At 42.4% G+C, this 22100-nt stretch overlaps 1 protein-coding gene across 1 annotated transcript in view; it reads right to left on the minus strand.

Moving 5' to 3' along the window:
• The window catches only part of samd11 (sterile alpha motif domain containing 11), a 64592-nt gene extending 43063 nt beyond the window's left edge, over positions 1-21529 (minus strand). Inside the window, 4 exon segments of the mRNA XM_055049912.1 lie at positions 1703-1878; positions 15551-15642; positions 16520-17187; positions 17189-21529. Coding sequence (XP_054905887.1) covers positions 1703-1878; positions 15551-15642; positions 16520-17187; positions 17189-17211 — 959 coding nt within the window. The 5' untranslated portion in view covers positions 17212-21529.
• Positions 21530-22100: the final 571 nt, after the last annotated feature.

Here is a 22100-nt window from a genome sequence, read left to right on the forward strand (position 1 = left end):
CCGCCGCGTCACACGCAAGCCTCAAGACGAGAAAAAAAAAACATCCCCCGTTTAGCGAGGTTGCACAAGCTGTTTGTGATTCAGATGGGGATTTTCTGAGTTCATCAATGAATGAATTCAGCTTCATATCGGCCAAATATATCCCATACAAAAAAAAAACTCTTCCATGGATGCAATCTGAGCAGAAAATCCACATGGTAATGATAAACCAGGCAAATTAATCGAGACAAATTAAACAGAAATCAATGACCTCATGCGTTTTGGAAGATTGTGTGAGTTTGAACATCATTTCAGGTCTTTGTACTTCCTCTACTGAGTTGCGCAGTTTCTGGGGGTAGAGACTCCATCACAGGTACAAATTAATTACAAAATCAAACTAAAATTACCCGTCATTAAACCTTGTAAAATAGATCATAGTGCAACACCAAACATAAAGGTAAGTCATACTAAGAACTTCATCCTAATCAACATCCTCCAGTCAAGCTGCTCCCCATCAACACGCAGCTTAAGATGAAGCAGACAGAAATTCAGCCAAGAAATATATGAGAAATAAAAAGCAGTAGCATTAACAAATAAATAGCTTCAAGCTTTCATTAGCTGGTCCAAGCCCAAATTTAGCATGTGTTATTGAGGCATGGCTCCCTCTCGGTCTGAAAGACGTGCCAACTGTACCCAAGTGTTCAGCAAATGGTGCTGATCAAGGATTGTTTGAAAGATTAGTCCTTCTCAGTCTAGCAAGCCAAGCCACCACATTGTGAGTAGTTTTTAAAAGTCTCAGCCTAGCTTTGTGTGCACACCTTGCAAAACCAAATTGCAGGGTTTGATGAGACAAATGTGGGTTTTCCTGAACAACCCAAGACTGTTTTACCCCTTTCAATGACACTGAGTGATTGTATTGGCTGCTGCAGCTCATGACACTACAATGCATTTTATGATGTCCAAGGCAAAATGTTGAGTTTATGAAGAAGGAGAGCTGCCTTCGTGAGAGTTTTATCTCAACACCCCCAACTGAAACTGCACTCAAACATGTTACAACACAAATGAATAGTGACTCATCAAAACAGAGAGTAGAAACGCTATCTGAAGTTTTACAGTCTAACAAACCCCTTTGGATAATAACAAAGTTTATTGAAAATTGTAGCTGTACCTATTCGGATATAGAAAAAAAAAAGATTTAGTTATGCAGGTTCTAGATTTAGCATTGTCAAAAATAATCTTTGTAGTTTTTGGATATGTTGGTAAAACATATCCTGGGCTTCCTGTAGTTACTATGAAAAGGACAAAACAGTTTTAATTTTTTAGAAAAAACGAACAGCTACGTTGAGAATTTCAGGGTTCGATGTGTCAAAAGCAACATATTTCAAATACAAATCATGTAATACTGATAGTGTGTCTTATCAGACAGAGAGACCTCATATTTGCTAAATTACTCAGATCAGTGTAGGGGACAAAAAACTCCTGACAGGGCCATTCCTCTATGAGACACAACATTTCTGCTTACAGGCAAAAGGACGAAACCATTTTAGAAAGTGACGCATAAAATTTACTTCATATTCATTTTATAACATAAATAAAACAAAGATGGACAGAACCAAAGCCCCAGAAACTGAAGGCTTTTCAGAAACACAGCTGCCATTTTTCATCTCAAGATGAAGAACCTGTTCACAGACGGTATTGGCGTTACAACTAAGAGGTGCCTTACCTTTTTCTCATGATACTATAATGCAAATCCTCCTCCTGCTTGATGTGGGCATGATCCCCGCTGGCCCGCTCGCTGCCTTCGCTGTCGTCGCTGCTGAAAATCGAAGCCAGTTCCTTCTTGGGCACCCGGTTGGGTGGAAGTGGGATGGTGCGTTTCTCTGCCAAGCGCCCGCGGTTCTGCAAATCACACACCAGGAGAAAGTTTAGCAAGTTAATCCAGACAACTCAGAAACACTTAGGAAACTTGTTTTATGTACATTTATTGAACAGAAACTACAAATGAGTGTTGTTTTAAAATATACAAACCATTACATATCAGCTTATTTCTCTTGGGAGCTACTTTTTCTTTACAAATTTCTCAACACTAGTAACAGGAAAAAAAATGCTCCAATCTTAAGTATAATTTAATCTAATTGCAAAATGTCATATAAGGTTTTATTTTTCATCCTGTTTCCATTTTTGATTCCCAATTAGGGCAACTTTTATTTAAAAAAAATAATGACAACTTATGTCTTCTGATCAAACCAAAATAACTCTCTGCATCCTCCTGTTGGCAGATCTCATTTATTGGCTCGACAAACCTAATTTTCTCATCGCAGACGATGATTGGATCAGGTTGTCATGGAGGGTACGAAACGTTCTTGAGGCCATTATCAATAGACACACAGTTGGTACAAAAGCTCCCATGGCCAATGGCAGATGGCTCCATTTTGTCCAGAAAATAAATAAATAGATGAAAAACATACTGACAAATTTCACAACAATGACTTGAACCCTTGAAAAACAGTTATCATTTTACAATATCTTAAATCTAAGAAACTTATAAGAAATGTATAAATTAATATTTGAGAAAGATTTGTTTTGTTTTTATATGTTCCGCATATATTAAATGTGGAAATAGTACAAAACAGCATAACATGCAGTGTGGTATGATGTTTCTAACATAAGCAGTTCATTTCTTTTTGTAGTTACATATTTCTTGTGCTTTATGGAGCTAAATAACACTAAAAAATTTCATAGTTTGAGTATAATTTAATCTCATGCTAACGTCGTTTGTTGGGATTTTATATTGCACTGTATTTTTATTGTGTTTTTTTTTAGTTCAGATCTTCATTTGGAGCCGGTCTGCTCTTCTATGACAGATTATGACCTCATATCAAACCAGAATAACTCTTTAGTTTTTATTTACTGGACCAACCAAACTTAATTTCCAAACAGAACACCATGAGTAGATCATTTAAAATGACGTTAAATTATCGGTTGTCAAAGTGGGTACGAAACGTCCTTCAGACGCGTACCAGTTGATAAATGGTCAGTACAAAATGTCCCATGGCAGACAGTTTCATTTTGCCCACACACAAAAAAAAATCTGTGTATTACCCAGAATCACAAAAGTACAGTGTCATTCGGTTTAGAAAATTCTGCGAAATTTTTGAATTGAACAATATTATTTGAGAAAGCTATAAATAAAAATAGGTAAATCAGGCTATTTGTATTTATTTTCCTGAATTGTAATATGACAGTATTTTCTTCCTTCTCCTTTTGTCTGAATTTGTAAGTGAACATTATTTAAAACAACAACAAAAATCGTGCATTCTCTGAATCAGCTCACATTAATGCATCAGTGTTTTACACTTTAAATCAAATAGTCAGGGTTTTATAGACAGAACATTTTGATTATAGTTGCCAGAATCAGAGAAAAGAGATTTAGACGAGTGTGGCCCTAGGGGAGCACGAGAGTAAAGCTGGGTGACCTTTAATGTGACCCAAAGAGGTCACTGCAGATTACAGCGGTGCCATCGGGGAGGAAAAGGCGAACAGGGGCAGAAAGGGGAGCAAAGGGAAAAACTTAAAGGAGAGGAGTGGGAGATGCTGGGAGTAAAGAAGAATGAGTCAGAAATTGGAGAAGAGCAAAGGAACAATAGACTGAAAGGACAAGCTAACACAGGAGAGAAGGCGAGCAGATGTGGGTTTGTACAGGAGGAGAGAGCAGATGAGAGAGAGTACAGAAATAAAGGAGAATGTGGAGGGTCGAACATTAAAGAGAGAGTACTCCGAAGTAGGAGCGCCTTGTCCAGTGTGGGAGACTGGACTTGGATTGAAAACTATATTCTCTTTCACTATCTGTGCCTACATCTCTGCTCTCGCTCCCGGACGCCTTCAAGCCCTCCAGCTATCCCTTCCACCACACGCAACCCCACACTCCTCCACTCCTTCCTTGCTCCATCCATCCATCCATCCCAGGAGGAGCAGTTGCTTGAGTGGCAGGTGGGGGCAGGAGGAGGGATATGGGGGGGCTCCTAGCCAAAAGGCAAACAGGTGCAGCCCCTCTGGAGTATCTCAAATGGCAGACATTAAAACAAGTTGGGGAAGCAGAGAAAGATGAAAACATCCCTTAGGATGTGCAGGCCACAGGGTTCTGCACATTGCTTTCCTTTTTCTGCCTTGGCAGGAAAGAGATTCTTTTTTTTTTTTGCCTTTCTTTTATTTTACTGCAGTATATTACTGCTGGTGGGCTTATACAAGTTGTACTCCAGCATCTAAGGATACTGGTTTTACTTTCTGACACCACTGGTCCTTCCTAACAGTGGCAGGGCATACAAATTCAGTACAGGACCCCAAACAGGATGACAGAAGAGGTAAACAGGGACAGAACATCACTTCCGAGCAAATGAGCACTTCTGGTCAAGACCAAATTTCTTCACATTGTCAGGAAAAAACACTCAAGTACACACGTGAACTTTAAACTCCACATCCACAGACGTAAAAGTGGGTGAACTTTCTCACAACTGTTCAGGTTCCTTAAAATTCCCCTTCAAAGCAGAGGGGCTTTACTTGGAGCAAGCATGAGATGCAGTGCATACAAGAATAGCTACTCTAAGCATAGTCGTGACTGCGCCTGAGCGTGTGTGTCCGTGCGTGAGTGCGTGCGGAGACAACCACCCACATGGCCGTGACATACCCAGGCTGACAGCCCCCATCCCTTCCTCCCTCCTCCCGGAAAGCCCCAATCCTTTCTTTAGTGGCACTGACGCAGAACCGGGGGTGAGCTCCCACTGCTTCCGGCAACACTTCCGTAGCAGGGAGGAGGGCTCTCCGAAACAAAACATGAAGCAGAACACACCCCTGGCGGCCCACGCAGGCGTGCTTGAAGGAAGAGTGGCGAGCATGTGCACGCACAAACACACGGGGGTGCTTGCTGAGCCCGAGCAACCTTGCTGTGTGTGTGGTCAACCTCCTTACAGCCATGGAAAAAAGTCTCTCATAAAAGTCCCACTAAAAGCACCTCTATGAATATCACCTCCCACGCTTTCAGTCTGACAGTCAAGCAGCCAAGAAATATATCTAGGCTTTATGTTTAGATGCCAAAAAGAAAAAGAAAAACACATCCACACAGAGGTACATGCATGTAGACACACCAACAACACGGATCCAAACAGCCTCATCAGGGCAGAATGAAAACAAACTGAATATGCAATACGGGACAATTATAAAACAATATTTAAACCAACTAAAGCATTTTAAACAATTAGCCACATGGGCTTGTCATAACCAACTCTGAAGATATGAAGCTCAGAATCCAAAAATTCAAAAGTATTCTGTACTAATCTGACTATGAAGTGACAACAAACATACCAGACCTAACCATTTTCACCGTCTCTACCACGGCTCCTAAACCCTGTAAGTCCTAAACAGATCGTCGAACATCCAGCCAAATTTACAAAAAAAAGAGTGTAATTCTGCCACACGAAGAGCCATCTGAAAAATTCCAACTGTTTCTGGTGCTTCCCAGCAAATATTGGATTTTTACGGTAGTTTCACCCCCGCCGTAGCATGGAGTGAAATTAATCTGAAGGGCACGCTTGTAATAGACAGTAAAGTGCGAAAATAACTTGTTAGATATTGACAGTTCCAGTTGTTATAGATAAAAGGGCAAATACAATTACTCACAGGACATTTAAAGAACTGCATACAATTAAAATAAGGGACGGTTCATCTAAATTTAGATCATAAAGGGTTAAATATGTAAGTGCTGGACTCTCAGATTGGCCTAAATAAACATGTCATACTGCCGTTTGATGGCATCCCAGAAATGAGAATAAAAGCCTTTTTAACATGACCCTGAAGTTTTACATTTAAAATACGTCTGGTCTGAATGTGTCATCTCCTGTATGAAGCTGTAAAATACTTTACAATTTATGACTTCAGAACGAATCATCTTACTTTACAATTTACAGATTCAAAAGGATTTTTGCAAGAATCCACAATTCGATGCATTTGATGTGTTAACTCTGAAATGTGAGCCTGTGTACCAAATACTTTCTTGTTGTGAGCTGTAACTTAAGGTGTTCAATGTTCTGCGGCATTCACACACAGAAACAAACATGAGCAACGAATCGCAGACGGGATGCAATTCACTCCAGAACCGTTTTTTCAATACGTTTTGATGCAACAGAACATTGCAATTGGGTAAAATTGACGAGGATGGAAGACACTATTCTACTATACTGAGAATTATTACTGAACAAAGAAAATCTGTTTCTGTAAGACGTATCAGGCTAGTAGGATTCCACAACAACATTCTCTCAAGTCCTGAAACAAGTGGCCACAGTGCGGTGTTAAAAATATGTATTTATAAATTGAAAAAAATCTCACTGTATTCAGCCTACATAGAGGTTTAATGTGCCACACTGCTGCTGCAGTTCTCCTCCCACACAATAGGTGTTGCTACTGAAGACAATAATGCTGCTACGGCAGCAACGTCACAGTCAATATGAAACAGACTCTTACATGAGTAGACCGCTCACAGCAGGAAGGAGTTTTAATAAACACTTATTTTTATACGTGTCCATATTTTAGTTCTCAATAGGAAATGGTAATCTGCTGGAAAGAAAAAAGATATGTGCAAGTAAGAGCTTATAAAGCAAAAACAGAGACTAAAACAGGTCACAAAATCTGATCATTGCATTTCCAATAACTAACCATCCGGATATCAGTGATCAGTTTTACTAAGCAGGTTCAATCAGAGCTTAAATGTTTGTAAATGTCCTGATTCAATTTTGTGGTAGTACTGAGGGACGAAGACTCGGCAATATAAATGATTACTCTTGCAGCACAGATAGAAAACTTAAGACAGAAGAGGTAACGTTTGTGTAGGCATATGAAATTAACTTATTTTTTAAGACATAAGGAAGTAAGCTGATGCAGATACACATAAACTTTATTTCAGATACCAAATATTGCAACAACAGGTGGGGATTCTTTTATGTATTGATGTTTTGAAATCATTTTTGGTTCTACTTTGAAGCAACTACTAGGAAAGATGGTTGTTACAAAGCTGTACGTTGTGTTTGGGTTTTTTTTTTTTGTTTTTGTTTTTTTTTTAAATAATCACTCACTGTAGAGTTTAGTCCAGATGTGGAACAAAAGGTCACAGAAAATTAAAATGAGGTAAAAGGTTAAATTTTTAAGTTCTTCATTACTCTGTCCCTAAAAGAATATTATTCTCTAAGCAGAAAAGCACAACATATATTTCTGTCGTGGCGATGTTGCTAATGCGTCGTTTTGCAGCGGGAGTGCATTTTAAATCCGACAAAATGCTTTTCAGACAGAGAAAGACGTCAACAGAAGCCAGGCCAGCGAGGGTGTTTTTCTGTTCAACGAGACATCAGAAGCTTTCTCTCAAATTTTTCTTCAGACTTTTAAATGAGCTCTTGGTGGAAAAGTGAACTAATGAGTGTGTTACTTTTCTTTTTTTCTCCCTCTCTTTCTCCTTGCGTTATTTCCTGAAAGGTGCAGTAGCCTGCCGCTGGCTCCAGCTAGCGTGAGCAAGCACACACCCACACGCACACAGCAGTAGCCGCCCGTGACATTCCTGCAGCTGCGCCGCTCTCTCCCAGCCTCACACGCGCCCCCCCGGCAATCTCCCTGGGGGACGAATGCCTAATGAGTCACGCGCCTGTCTGCCGTTACCTCGCAGCCAGTGTGTGTGTGTGTGTGTGTGTGTGTGTGTGTGTGTGTGTGTGTGTGTGTGTGTGTGTGTGTGTGTGTGTGTGTGTGGAGGCAGGATGGCGGGCCGACTTGGCGCGAGCACTGGGGGGAAAAGGGAGGGGGCGAATGAGGGATGGAGATGGAGGGAGGGATGTAGGGAGGAAGGGAGGGTGGTGGGAGAGGGAGCTGAGGCGGTCATTACAGCGATAACCTAAGAGCTTTGAAACAGGGCCAAAACAAACTGTTACTTTGCCGTGAGTAAAATCCTCCAATATCTAAAACTCCAACTCTTCTTTGGCCAAATTCACTAAATAAAACGGATTTAGTGACATTTTCAAGGGTTGACGTATGAAAAACGGGGTTTTGATTCGTATTTGTGAGCGTTTGGACAACATGAGAGAAGTCAGCAGGCAAACATGACCTGCTGTAACCTTGCTACTGTGAATAATCAGATTAAGTAATGGCTTGATTTGAGTATTAACAAGGTTCGCAGTAAACAGATTTTCCCGGTAACTCAAGACATTTATTTTATTCAATGTGAGCATAATGTCAGAGAAAATAAGTAATAATATTAGAAAATAAAGAGGAAAAGTGAGAATAACAGTAATAAGGGAGGCATACAGGAACTAAGCTGAACTGGATGACAACTCTGGTGACCGTTCAGAGACAATGGAAACAAAAGAGAACAGCACACTATGCCATACAGGCCACAGAAAAGCTTTAAATCCACCTCTTTGGTTATAGTCAAATCATATGTGAATGAAACATACTTGACAAACAACTGTTGAAAAAATGCAAACACAAGCCTCATGATTCTGAGCTACTGGTGGCCAGTAAGTCCTGTTTGCTTCTGTACCTGAGAAACAAATCACATCCTTCTTGTTTTTAATAGATTTAAATGTCAGTCGATTGGATCTGAAACTGGTTTGGGTGCAGGTGTTAGCTATGTTACCTTGTAAAAACGGTCCTGTGATGTAAATCCCAGCCAGGGCCATTTTGGACATGTATGTTCTTCCAGTGCATACATGGGTTCTTTCTGGGTTTCAGGTTAATTGTGCTTTCTTAATTACCCTGCCGTATGGTGTGTGCAAGCACTATTATGTGATCTGTGTGTCTCTGCGTTGCTTGTGAAAGACTTTAAAACTTAAACTTACCGAAAGCAAAAGAAGCTTACTTGAAATAATATTTTTTATATTGGCATTTCCTTTTTTAAGTAATTTGCCAAAAGCACATCTTTATAACTCGCATTTATCAGCATTTATATCTACTGTTGATTGGTTCAAACTTCTGTATTATTGTAGTACGATCCATCAAACATCCGCTGTTTCCTGCAGAGACACTTCAGCATTGACTTATGGGTTTAATGTCTATCAGCCTGTTGCAGTTTGTTCCATATATTCCAAAGAAATAAAACTGAATATCTATCGACTTTTTGAACAATGTAACGTAATGTGATCCCACCAATCTGAAACGCAACAAAGGTGATGTCAGTGAGCTTTTTATCAAAGGCAGTATATGTTTAAACTTCACATAAATGAAAGGCAGATACACACAGGCGGTGGTATGAAATTCAAGCTTGATGTTTAGATATTCTAAGAGTGAGATGCATTTTAGTCTCAAAAAAAGAAAAGGTGCTACTTCATAAACGCAACAATTAGTCAACCATGTGATTACGTCCCGATGCTTCATGAGGTAAAAATGGATAACAGCGGGTGTGATGAACAAACAGACTATGGGCAACACTTGGTTGGTGAAGGCCATGTGTGAGAAGGAAAAAAAAAAAAAAAAAAAAGTGAGAAAGCACTGTAGGGCAAACAGGCATGCGACCAAGACCTACGCCTCGCACACACAAGGACGGGCGCGCACGCGCACATGCAGACACACAAACACACGTGCTCTCCTGCACACTCAGCCCCCACGCGCTGAGCCGAGCGGGCAGTTGCAGCCCAGTGGAGCGGCACAAGGCGGGGGGCGGTGAGGGGGGGGGGGGGGGGGGGGGGTTGGTTCGAGGGAGGGGAGGGCGAGGGGCGGCGAGGCTGCCGGCTCGGCGCTGGGAGGTCAGTGCCGGTGCAGTCAGGCGTGCAAGCGCGCCTCTTGCTCTCCCCCTTCCCTCTTGTTTCTTTCCTCCCTTATTCTATCGGTGTGTGTGTGTGTGGTGTGTGTGTGTGTGTGTGTGTGTGTGTGTGTGTGTGTGTGGGTGTGTGTGTGGGGTGTGTGTGTGTGTGTGTGTGTGGTGTGTGTGTGTGTGTGCGTGCGTGCCTCACTGAGTCTGCCAGAGGAAGGCTTCAGACAGGTAACCACTGTACCATTCCTTTCCCCCTTAGCTAACCAGGGAAGGACGAGCCAAGAGAGACGCCGCTTGATAAAGGATGAAAAGTGTTCAAGTTGATCTCGTCAAGTAGAAAGGTCTTCATTAAAGTTCTGCAATTTAGAAATTAGCTCATAAAGGCAAGATAATTGCACAGACATGATGTCTGATCTACAGAGAACCAACAGATAACCTTAGGTACGACTTCATGGAAGAAGACCAAAACTTCACCAATTGAAGTAACCGAAATTACGGAAAATTCCCAATCTAGTCGCAGCCTGTTATCCTCCCATACTTAAGTGAGTTTCTGAATGTACTGATTAATGTGCAAAATGTGGAAGATTGACATAACAGGCCGCCTGGTGTACATCTGCAGTGGCAGAAAGCAGCCAAAACTATCAGTGGAAATCACATGCCGAAAGAGGCTAGCACATATTTCTCCACACACCACACACAGATGTTGGGGAGGCGGCTTTTCAACAGACACCGCCATGGGCGTCATCGCGATAAACCACATTAGGCTAATAGACAGATGCTCCGGCATATTTGAGCCATATTTTAGCAGAGTGCACACCCAAACGCTCACACTCGCATCAATCACATCAGTGCACTCATACGGTGTCACACAGAGCGTGCAAATAGAGACAGCATCTTCCAGCATGGAGAGGGACGCATACTGACACTGACGTTTAACTTTTTTCTTTTTTTACAATTTTGAGTTAATAATTTATACGCAGGAAGTCTCGAACACGTTGAACCTAAACTGTGTGAAGCAGAGGAATGATTTGTCCAATCGAGACACACGAACGTGCATATTTATATTTGGTAACACTACGGTTCTACAGTGAGCAAATACTAATGTTCTGCTATTACCGTGGCACCGCTGGATCAACAACAGAAACAAAACAACAAAAGATCCGCAAGACAGATGGACTCTCTCCATAGCTAACTCCATCACGCAGGGTGCCTCGCAAAGAGTTTTCAAACACCTCAAACCTTTTCATGTCAGATTTATCTGTGTCAAGTCTTGCCTTAGACTGAAATATTCACAAAGTATGGACTTTGATTAGACCATTTTCTTTAGCCTTTCTATTGTAAACTTGACTGTAGGTTTCGGGTCATTGCCATACTGGAAGAGGCAATAATTTTACCTCTTAACAGGTTTTCTGAAATTAGCTCCACCCACTATCTCCCCACAGTATGATGCTGCCACCACCATGTTTCACCATTTGTTCAGGGTGATTTCCACCACACACAGCCTTTTCAGCATATATGGGCCAGAAAGTTACGTTTTTGTCTTATCTGAACACCTTCTTCTAACTCTTTGTTGTGTCTTCATGGTTTTCTTTCATCAATTACTTTCCTCCTACTCTTTTTAAAAGCCCCAAATTAGTGGAATGCACATCGAAAACCTGCCTGTGAACAGATTCTCTGTAGATCGAGCCAACTCTCAAATACCAATAACATGAAGCATGAAGTCCGAGATTGTAACATGACCAAATGTGAAAAAATAATCAGCATATATATATATATTTTTTTTCTTTCTTTCTTTTTTTTTGGCAAAACTCTGAAACATCAGCAATCATCTGTAATTTCACTGATTATAACAAACGCTCATTATGAAAAATATGTTGCGATAGTCTGAAAGCTCAGGAGCAAAAAAAAAAAAAAGTGTCTGACGTGTTATGATTGTGTGTTTGCAGTGAGTTTAATTTCACTTTGCCAAGAGGAGCCCTTGATTGAAGGAGGTCTTTACGAGCCGGAGGAGGGGAGTGCAATTTCCTCCCAGCCTCCGCCAGTTCCGCTGAAATAACAGAGCAGAGGAAGCCCAGCTCCCCCGGGACCAGACACACGCACGGACACACTGATGCACACGCAAGGTGGCCAGCACTGGACTTATAAACAATCGCACACAAAGACACACCTACAAGGCAACTCAGACCTACCAACAGACAAAAACGCAGACAAACCAACAACTTGTGATAGAATAATATGTCCAAATGTCAACCGAAGGTAAAGATGAATCACCTACATGTGCACCGTAATACGTTGGAATTATTATGTTATTAAAAGTTAATTTCCTTCAATAATGAAATTCCATGAATGAAACGTTTAGATTCATCGCACAGAAAGTGATAATATTTCACAAGGTTATTTATGGGGATTTTGCCGCTTCTAGCTACAGAAACCCTAAAATTTATGTTCACAGAACATTAAACCATAAGTCCAATAAAGTGGAAAAAATCCTCACCATATGGAGCATAAGCCACAAAAGATAAATGCTACAAATACAGCTTTTCCACATGGTACAAGCGAGCAGAATACTAACAGAAAGTTGAGTGGAAGGAAAAAACACAGAAGAAAACTCATTAAAGTGTTTTGAAGATAACCACAAGAAGAGAGATGCTGCTGAAGTCAGAGCTTCAAAACGTGTTGCATCCCTTTTGTAACGCTTATGGTCAGAAACAAAGTCCTCTTTATGAAGTAAATTAATCATATTAATGGATTTAAAGCTTCCAGAGATTGGAGCAAGAGAGAGACAGAATCTAAGGTGCTTCAGATCCAGAGTGAAGGTTTTGCAGACAGTGAAATTTGGGTGCAATGTCATCTTCTTATGTTGATCCACCATGTTTCATCAAATCCAAAGTCAGAGCAGAGGCATACCAGGAAATGTGATTCTCATAATGACACATTTAGCAACAAATATTTAAAAAGTGGCTGAATTTCGATTTACAGAAAGCACAAACGCCAGATGAGTAGACTGTCCACCTGATCACCTCTTTACCTCTTAAAACTTTTTCTGCAGCATTAAACAAGAACTGTCAGATAATATATGGGAGGCATAGAGAGTCTGAAGGTTTTATACTTAAATAGTTAACCAATAGCTGTTGCAGTCCAGTAAGTTTGTCGCACTCTGGTACTGCACAACAAACTGTTGCAAACAGCAATAATAAATTTAGGTTATATTGTGCAACCCTGCTGAAAAACGTCATAAAGATGCTGATTTAATTTTCCCGCAGGATTTCCAGCTCACACAGCCAAAAGTATCAACACCTGCTACAATGACCAAGGTAGCAGAGTGATTGTCCTGTCAGCGAACTTTCCAGAACCGTACAGAGAATCTCTATTGTCTATAGAAAAAGGAGGAAGACCACGCTAAGCAATGAAGACAAGCTGAAGGCCACTATTATAGCCACCTGGACTTCTATTACACCATTACACCTGATCGCCTCCATGCCACGCCGCATTGATGCAGTAAATCTGCAGAAGGAGCTGTGAGTCCATACAGATTACAGTACATGAACTTACTTTTAACTGTTTGTGTACTAAACTTTTATTAGTCTGAGGTTTTATGAGCTGTAAGCCATAATCAGCCAAATTAACTGAAATAAATCACTCTCTCTGTATGACGTCATAACATAAAGGAGTAATTGTTCACTCCAATTACTGAAATAAATAAGCTCTTTTTAATTTATTCTAGCCTGATTTCATTGTTGGATCCAAATAATCAAGAGTTCCCCGCATTTCTGAACTCTTCTGCAAGTTTGTGTCGTGATGAGCAGCTTGTGGGCAGGCAGGTGAAACCTCTTCCCAACAGCTGCTGCACTTTATGATCGCTTGCCTCATGCCTATAAGCGAAACAAGATCACTCAAAGTTCAGCCGTCAAACTTTCAAAATAAATGTCGGCATGAGGTAATTTGTGTCAGTAGGCAGGCCCGTGTGTGTGCGTGCTCGCGTGTGTGTGCGAGAGAGCTCATCAGCGAGGGAGTGCTGCTGCTGCAGCCATGCCCTGAGGGGAGTCAGTCAGTGGGGAGAGAGGAGACGCCAGTACAGGCCATACAAGTCCCGCTGCCTTACCTCCTCCGCCTAACCCTCACTGCCTCGCATGGACCTGCCAACATGTGCGTCAGCGTGTGTGCGTCAGCGTGTGTGCGCGTGCGTGCGTGTGTGTCAGGGTAATATTAACTTGGTGGGTTAGGCTTTAGGCTTCCACCACCACACAAGGAGAGGGAGAGTAGTAGAAAAAGACTACAACAACAACAACCTTAAGGCCCTCATATCTCTGCTTACGTAAGTAACAAAGTTTTCTCCGTCACAACTGTAATTGAAGTGGAACTGCACAAGCCATGGCAGGCCAAAAAACCAATCACTCGCAAATCTGTAATGAGCCTAAACATAAGCGAGCACACTCAGAACCTCAAAATAATAAGACCCCCGTCGAACTTGCGTAATTTGTTTTGGCTGAAGCCTTTCCGTTACGGCGCAGGTCTCCATTGTTGGCTCAAAGAAATGTCACCAGTTTTACCTATATCACTCAAACACCTCCGGCTTATCAAAACCGCCTTTGCCTTGCGTGCCTCGCACACAATAATCAGCGGTAGCCATGCTCAGTAGCTCGCTAAGCCTCTTACACCCTTCCCTCAAGATTAGTGCTTGGGAGCGACGACAGATGCGCTCTGTGGTGATAAAAACACACACACACACACATGCACACAGCCGGCTGCACCTGTGTGAACAGATTTGACGGCGTGCTTGCTCAAAGCTGACACACGCACAGAAGGGGAAAAAAAAAAAAAAAAACGAGCGCGGTGATGCCATAATCGTGACACACCTGCAAGGCCTCAAGGTTTGGCTCGGCGCCCTGGTTTGAGCCCCTGAGGACAGAGCTAGGCAAACAAGAGTTCAACGGCGGACAGGTGAGGAGGAAGCGGATTCAGTCAGGCTGAAATGAGTCTGACCAACAATATGTCTAACGTCTAGGGAGAGTAAATGGCAGCTCGGTGCCTTCAACTAAAGAGCTTTTCAATACAGAAGAGCCGAGAGTGGACCTGATGTTTACATTGAGAAAAATCACCATCAAAGTTGGTGTGTGAGCCTGTGGGCTGCTTTTGTTCACACACAAATCACTGAAAAATATCACCAAGACTGGTCCAACTCTTAACCAGCTAAACGTCTTTTATAATGTTGTAACAATATTAAATTGTAACATTAGAAAGTAGAGTGCGAAACAGATTTAGAGGACCTCTGATTTTTAGCTGTAAAAGAATTGATGTGAATCAATAACAAAATGAAAAACCATTTCTTTAGATATTGCCAAATCTTGACCTCATCTATGGAACTCCACGGGCAAACAGATCCTTATGTGCAACTATATTGAATCTAATTTAAATCTAATTCACTCTAAAGCATGAATTCACATTCAGATTCAATTACAAACAATCCAATTGGTAGAGTTCTCCATCTAACGAAGCTGGACCAATCCCACACACAAACATTTCTCTTTACTTCCAGTGAAGTAAAATAATAATTAAAACACACAAGTATTTTGACCCTAAATAACTGCATTGTATCAATAAATGTGTTTTGTGTTGATTTTCCTTCGTAGGAGGCTGTATGGCCCTCACTCAACAATCCTTTAACCGTTTTTGCTCTAGACACAAAACCAGCATTTGAGTTCAATAACAGCAGCAAGTAAGAAGAGGCTTCTACTTTTTTATTTTAAACACAAGGACGAAGGAAGACCTGAGACGACACTGCAGCATTCTTACCACTGGAGATGAAATCCGGCAGCCAGGACAGTCACAAATCGGAGGGTGCACCTGTAAGATTCCTTTGGACATGAGAGTCTTGAGACTTTTTCCTGAAAACCAAGAGAGATGCACTTCAGTAGGTGTTTAGGAAGGAGTCAACATTTCTCCTCTATCTCATGTGACACTAACAGTTCAGGCTTTTCACATCTCCTGTAGATGAACTGAACCTATATTCAATTAGGTTCCACGTTAATTGCACTGCCCAGTGTGGGCTGCTGAAGAGACGACTGTCATCTGTCCATAAGAACTGATATAACTAACTATTAGGCTAGAGGTTTGGACTTGGGGCGCCATCCCTCCCCCCACACGCACGCACACACATCTTAATGCGTCCTGCCTCTACGTGTTTGTGTAAGACTGCAAAAACTAGACGCAAATATACCAGAAAATGCATCCAAACACGGCAAGATTATAATAACAGAACAGAATGACAGCTGGTCAAATTATTTAAGAGCTAAAGTGCAGAACTCCGGCTAAATTCATCCACAAAAGCAGCTACAAAATTGCTTGAAACATGTGTACATGTGTCTAAAGTTACTTTAATCCAGCATATACTGCGTAAAAGCATCAACTCCCATGCAAGACTTCACGATCCATCACGCCAAAAACATTAATTAAATAAATAAATAAAAATGCAGAGTCTCTTCATTTGCATCTGTGTCTTACTTCCACCTCATCCCATCCAGAAGCCCCCGGGTCTGGTGAGCGACCGCAGCCCAAAGTCTGTGTCAAAGCCTCGGAGGGAGTGTGGAGGCTACCCATGCGCCTTTTACCCATCTGTCTCCTTACGCGCTGACGGCTGTAACCCTTTCACTCCAAAAACCCAGCTCGCTCCACGCAAACTGGACTCCCTGAAGCTTTAAAGTGACGGTAAAAAAAAAATGTTTTCCTCCCCACAATATGAATGAAAGTTGGTGCAGCTCTTACCTTTGTGTCTAATGCTCCGCTTCCAGTCTTTGGCAGTCTCCCGTCCACTAACAAACTGGAACTCGTTGGGGGTGAGCCACTCGCCCCTGTATTTTATCGAGGGTCCCTTACTGCCCTGACACAGTTTGTTGATATAAAGCAAAGCCTTGTTCTCGCCGCACTCCACCTCGATGCACGGCTCCCCGTTGTCGAAGAAGGGCTGAAAGTCCGGGATGGAGGAGAACCTCTCCAGCATCAAGTCGTCCGTGTGGTGGTGGATGTGCTGGTGATGCAGCGCCGAGTCGTGGAGCCCCAAGTACGCGCGGTGATGGGCGAAAATGTGCTCGTAGGGCGGCGGGTGCGGGGTCACCACGGGGATGGCGGTGGCATTTAAAGGGGCCAGGTATTCGGACTGGTTGAAGGCGGTCAGAGCCATGTCGTCTCCATCCAGCCGCTCCTTCTTGATGGCAGGCATGTTAGTGGGAGCCGAGCGCCGGGAACGAGTGAGAAACTGCGCGCCCGATCCAACTTGAGCGTCCTCCTGGCGTGCGAGCGGGGCTGAGCCAGACTGGAAGACGCGCCGCTCGGTTTTACGCAGAGGAGCCCCCGTGTCGCCGTGAGAGAGCGGTCTGCTGAAGTTGCCGGATAGATTCCCATTCAGTAGTTTCCAGCTCGCAGCGGCGGCGGCGTCGCAGCTCTCCTACCTCCCACATTTAATCTCGCTCGCTCTGTTAATACCCGACATGCTGGGAAGCCCTGAGCCACTTACATTAGGTTAGATCACCACTGCTCAGAGCGACTCGTCCTATCACATTTGGGTAAAATCTTAATATTTTTATTATGATTATAATGAGGCGTAATTTAAATAAAGCCGGACCAAATTGCTTCCAAGGGGGAAACAGGGAGTTAGATATGACCAGAATGCAGTTTCTCAGCTGATCTAAAAAAAATTATAAAAATAAAATAAAAAAATAATTTAAATAAAAATTAAATAAACCACAACTGCCACACGTTGTTAATGAGAAACCAAACTCAAACTGAGAACTTCCGCGTCATTAATGCCTCTGTAAGTTCAGAAAGAGTTGTTGAGATTCAGACTGCTGGGTGTTGCTGAAGTCACGCTGAAGTTCACAGACCCAGACCAAACAAGATTTGCACTCTCCGCCGCTTCTCAACTTGGCCCATTTAAACAGCGGAGGCTTGGCGAGAGCGCGGCGCAGGAAGGAAGGAGAGGGGGCCGGCAGGGAGGCCTGCGAGGGACGGCGCTTCAGCGACGAAAAAAAAAGAGAGAGAAAGAAAATAGCATGCAGGAACCATGAACTGGGAGCATGAGGAAGTACAACCTGCCACGAACTCGACAGAAGATGGATCGTAGAAATATTCTGCAAAATTTGCCAAAAAGCTTTTAGTTTAAGGTGCCGCTATCAGTGACATCAGCTCAAATTGGGATCTTTATTGACTTTGACCCTCAATAATTCAGCAGGCCCCAGAACTGGGCGCAAAAGTATGATCATCTACATAGGACATCATTATATATAAAAGCTGAAAATATACATACAACCCATTAATGTGTGGATGATTAGACCATTGAAGAAACCACAAGCTTTTTGCAGTTTCAGTGAATTTTAGCCATCTTTTTCTGGCACAGTCCACAGATTTCCGATATCGTCCAAGTCAGGGCTTTGGTTTCGCTTTCTTTCGTTGTTTCAAAATCGGTTTTCATGTGTCTGGAACGACTGCATACCCAACTATGCTCAAGTATCAATCATCTTACCCAAACTCTCCTCTCAAAGGAAAGGAAATATGTCTAGGATCTACCTATGGCTCTTTTCACTAGCACCTACGAAGCGCAACTTGACATGGCTCAACTCACTTATAACGGTTTTCGATCACCTGGTTCTCCCTTTTTGGTACCTACTTTGCTGGGGTTTGAAACGTGTTGAGTCAGGCTGAAAACCCAACATCAGAGGATGATTGGTCATATGTAGAGACAATAGTTGTGTCACAAGAGTGACTGTTGATGGTTTCTTACAGGTACAAGTGAGCACAAAAACAAAGTCATGAGAAGCTTAAAACGCTGCAGACCATCAAAGACCACAACAAATGGTTCAAACCAAAACACAAAATGGACGTGGTACAATCAAATGGACAGGCACTGATCAGCAAGCAAAGTTGATTTCATTCTGTCATTGAGTTACTGGATTCCTCAATGGATAATGGTCAGTCCTGAACAGAAAGCTACAATCTTACAGTTCAAAGTAAAGTTACTTTAAAATGAACACGAGTTTAGAAGGTGCCAACCAAAAAACAATCCTTTCTTCAAATTGAATGCCTTCAAGTTAGTCTGGAATGTGTAATTCTCCACAAGGATAAACCAGATGCCTTTTGGAAAAAGGTTTTTATAATTTGATGAGACAAGCATTAAAATATTTGGCACAGAAAATACTTAGTCCAGAAAGCTCAAACTTGGACAAGTCATAGGTAGCATCAAGGTGCAGTTTGGTTAGAGACATTCGATATTTGAGTATATTTTTAATTATAGAAACACAATTCAAATTTGGGCTACCAATTTTTCTGGTTTTAAAAATCATTGAGTTTTGTAAACTCATCCCAGCATCTATGAAAAAGCTTCAAAGAAATCACAAAGTGTCAAAGAACCTGAAATTGATGCCAATGATGAGTTTATGTAAATTTCTGACTGGTTCTGGTGAAACAGAGCAGTGGTCTCCTGAGTAGGTGCCACAGGCCACCGGAGGTATCCACAAAGGCCCACACTGGCAGCTCAAACGCTCTGGGTGGGGTACAGCCAGCTGTCTGAATGCAACCATCTATTTGTTATACTTCACCTACGATAACTCCACCTCGTCTCCGGTTACCACACAGCACCACCCAAAGATGTCGAACCTAAACACCTCTTACACATGTCAGGCATCAGGGGAAACATCACAAGTGACTGTTATTTCACTTGTTTTTAAATTCCTCCACTATGAAATAAAGCATAACGAATAACTTCATAAAATAGGCTGTGGATTGTTGTATACACAAAATACAAGATAGTGTTGACAATCTAGTCCAATTTTATGATGTTAGAGACACAATCAATGTATTTTATTGGGATTTTATGTGGTCAAAGTCCTTTCCAATTAAGAATCTGAAGAAAGAGCACAATTGTGTCTCCAGACGTCCAAAGCTGGTAACTGCACCCCAAATAACACACAGCTTTATGGCTTTTATTGGTAAAATATTTTGAAAACTGCCTTTCCTTTCACAGCTCACAAATATACAACATCAAGCCTGCGGACGTGTGTCTCTATAGGTCATGCGGGCCAAAGTTTTAAGAGTGCTTTATAAAGCACTTGCAGAAAGGATTTTTACAGCTCAAGAGTTTTAAATTCCACATATCTTCTCGTGTACGATAGCTTTACCCTTTTCATTTTACTTAACCAGGTTTACATGTAGAGATATAAGTAAACTGTGAACACCTGTGGCTTTAACTGAAGAACAAGCCTGGAACCAGATCTTTCTAAAAGCGTTTTTTTTTTTTTTTCTTTTCCCCACCTCCACGCTGTCTGCGGGGCAGGTTCCCCTGAGCTCCTGGAGCTGCTAAGCAAAACCACATCTGACCCCCATCCAGCAGAGAACCACCCAGGTGGATCTCACACAGACACATGGAATAGCCATTCCAGCAGCAGAGCAGGGGTCCAAAGCACAGTGTGTCAGGAGCTTATAAATCAGCCCAAACTGCCTCTGACACACACAGGAAGGAGGCACGCCACACACCGCAGGCGGAAGCGGTGCAGGAGGCGGCCAGGTCCAGAGCCTGGCCGGAGCTGGTGTGAGGCCTGCAGCCAACGGCAGGCAGGCAAACACCCAGCAGAAACACACGGCAGCAGCTACCCCGCCATGACGGCGGACTGTTAACGGACATGTTTCCACTTGGACTGAAGGAGCTGTGATGTCTGAGGGGAATGTAATGGAATTAGTGGTTTTGTGGATTAGGCGGACAGCGGAGAAGATTTTACACACCGAGCAGAAGAAAAGCAAAAATAAAGATGAGCTGCCATCACTCATCTTTAAAGAAACAGAAATAAAACAGCCAAGCAGCTCAGAGTGAAAAATGAAATTGAAAGGTGACATTTTTTGGCTTAACAATAATGTCAGCTGCCACATGTTGAGTGCGCCGAGCAGCGCTGCTGACATCAATCTTGAACTGCTGACATTTAGGGCGAATGTTTACAAAGCCGTTTCAAGGAAGTGGAACGCTACGTTTCAGATGAGAAGCTCTCTGATTCTGTGTTCATCAAACCAGCCCTCGCCACATCGAAATGTCTCGATGGAAACCTCGCCGAACGATGCGTTGGCGTTGGAGCTGCACCGCCAGGAGAGCCCTGGTGAAACTAGTCATAAAGGGGACACCCATGCCGACGCCCACCACCAGTTCCTGATCAGTGACTCACCTACTGGGGCTAATCACAGAGGGGTTCCCCAAACCTATGCAGTGACAACACTCAAGCTTTCACATCGCATTAAAATTTGGTTAATGTTAAATGAGTACATTTTTTCCATCAGCACACAATGTGGCTTTTAGAAAAAAAAATGCTTTTCATACTGGGGAAACCTTCTCTAACCTTTCATACTTGTTACCAACTTCTCTACATGGTAGATGGTTCTGTTTAACGGTGAATGAGGAAAACCCAAAGTTAGCATACGACCGTATTACAGTAATGAGGTACGCCGTTCTCATACGGCCTCCATTTTGTTTGTGTGACAACATAGATTTGTCAACGACTCGGCTTCATTATCAGTGTTGATAATTTCACAAAAATTAGACCATCATGACGCGGTTAAGAATCTTTATTTCTGAAATAAATTCACTCTGCCTTTTATTACCAACCTTCTTTAACTACAGCTCTCGTCTGTTGACATTCAAGTGTTACATGTAAGATCTGACTGTCTTTTAGTGAGAATTTAGGTGAACAACTTTGCGGTACAGCGCTTTACTAAAGCTTTCACCACGTTTTTCCATTGTGTCACTTTACAACTATAAACTCCAACTCGTCTTGCTGGGTTTTATGTGACAACTCGTCTTGCTGGGTTTTATGTGACAAAGTTCGTGTCTCATGCTGCTGATACCAAATATTCATAATTTTTGGCCTGAAAACCTGAGAACATAATGTCTCGTCTGGTGGCCAAACAGCTCGATTGTGGTTCTCATCAGACCAAATAACTTTCTTCCACTTGACCATGGAGTCTCTCCCGGAGGCCTTTTGGCAAACTGCAGTAGAGCCTGGATCGGACTGTCTTTCTCGTTGCACAAAGCTTTAACTGGTGATGAACCTGAACAACAGTTGTATTCCTCGACTGTAAAGGTCGCATCTCCTTCGGCGTAGTCATGGTAAGCTGGTGTCCTATCTCACCAGCCTCCTTCTTGCGCGATCGTTCAGTTTGTGAGGACGGCCTGATCCAGGCAGATTTACATAGGGGACATATTCCTTCCAATTTATGGTGATGGATTTAAGTCAACTCCAGGGGATGTTCTGGGCTCTAGAGATTTGTTTGTATCCATCCCCTGACCTATACCAACAACCGCCTTTGAATTAAG

The sequence above is a fragment of the Poeciliopsis prolifica genome, unplaced genomic scaffold, assembly GCF_027474105.1.
Source record: "Poeciliopsis prolifica strain line A6 unplaced genomic scaffold, Auburn_PproV2 SCAFFOLD029, whole genome shotgun sequence".
NCBI lineage: Eukaryota > Metazoa > Chordata > Actinopteri > Cyprinodontiformes > Poeciliidae > Poeciliopsis > Poeciliopsis prolifica.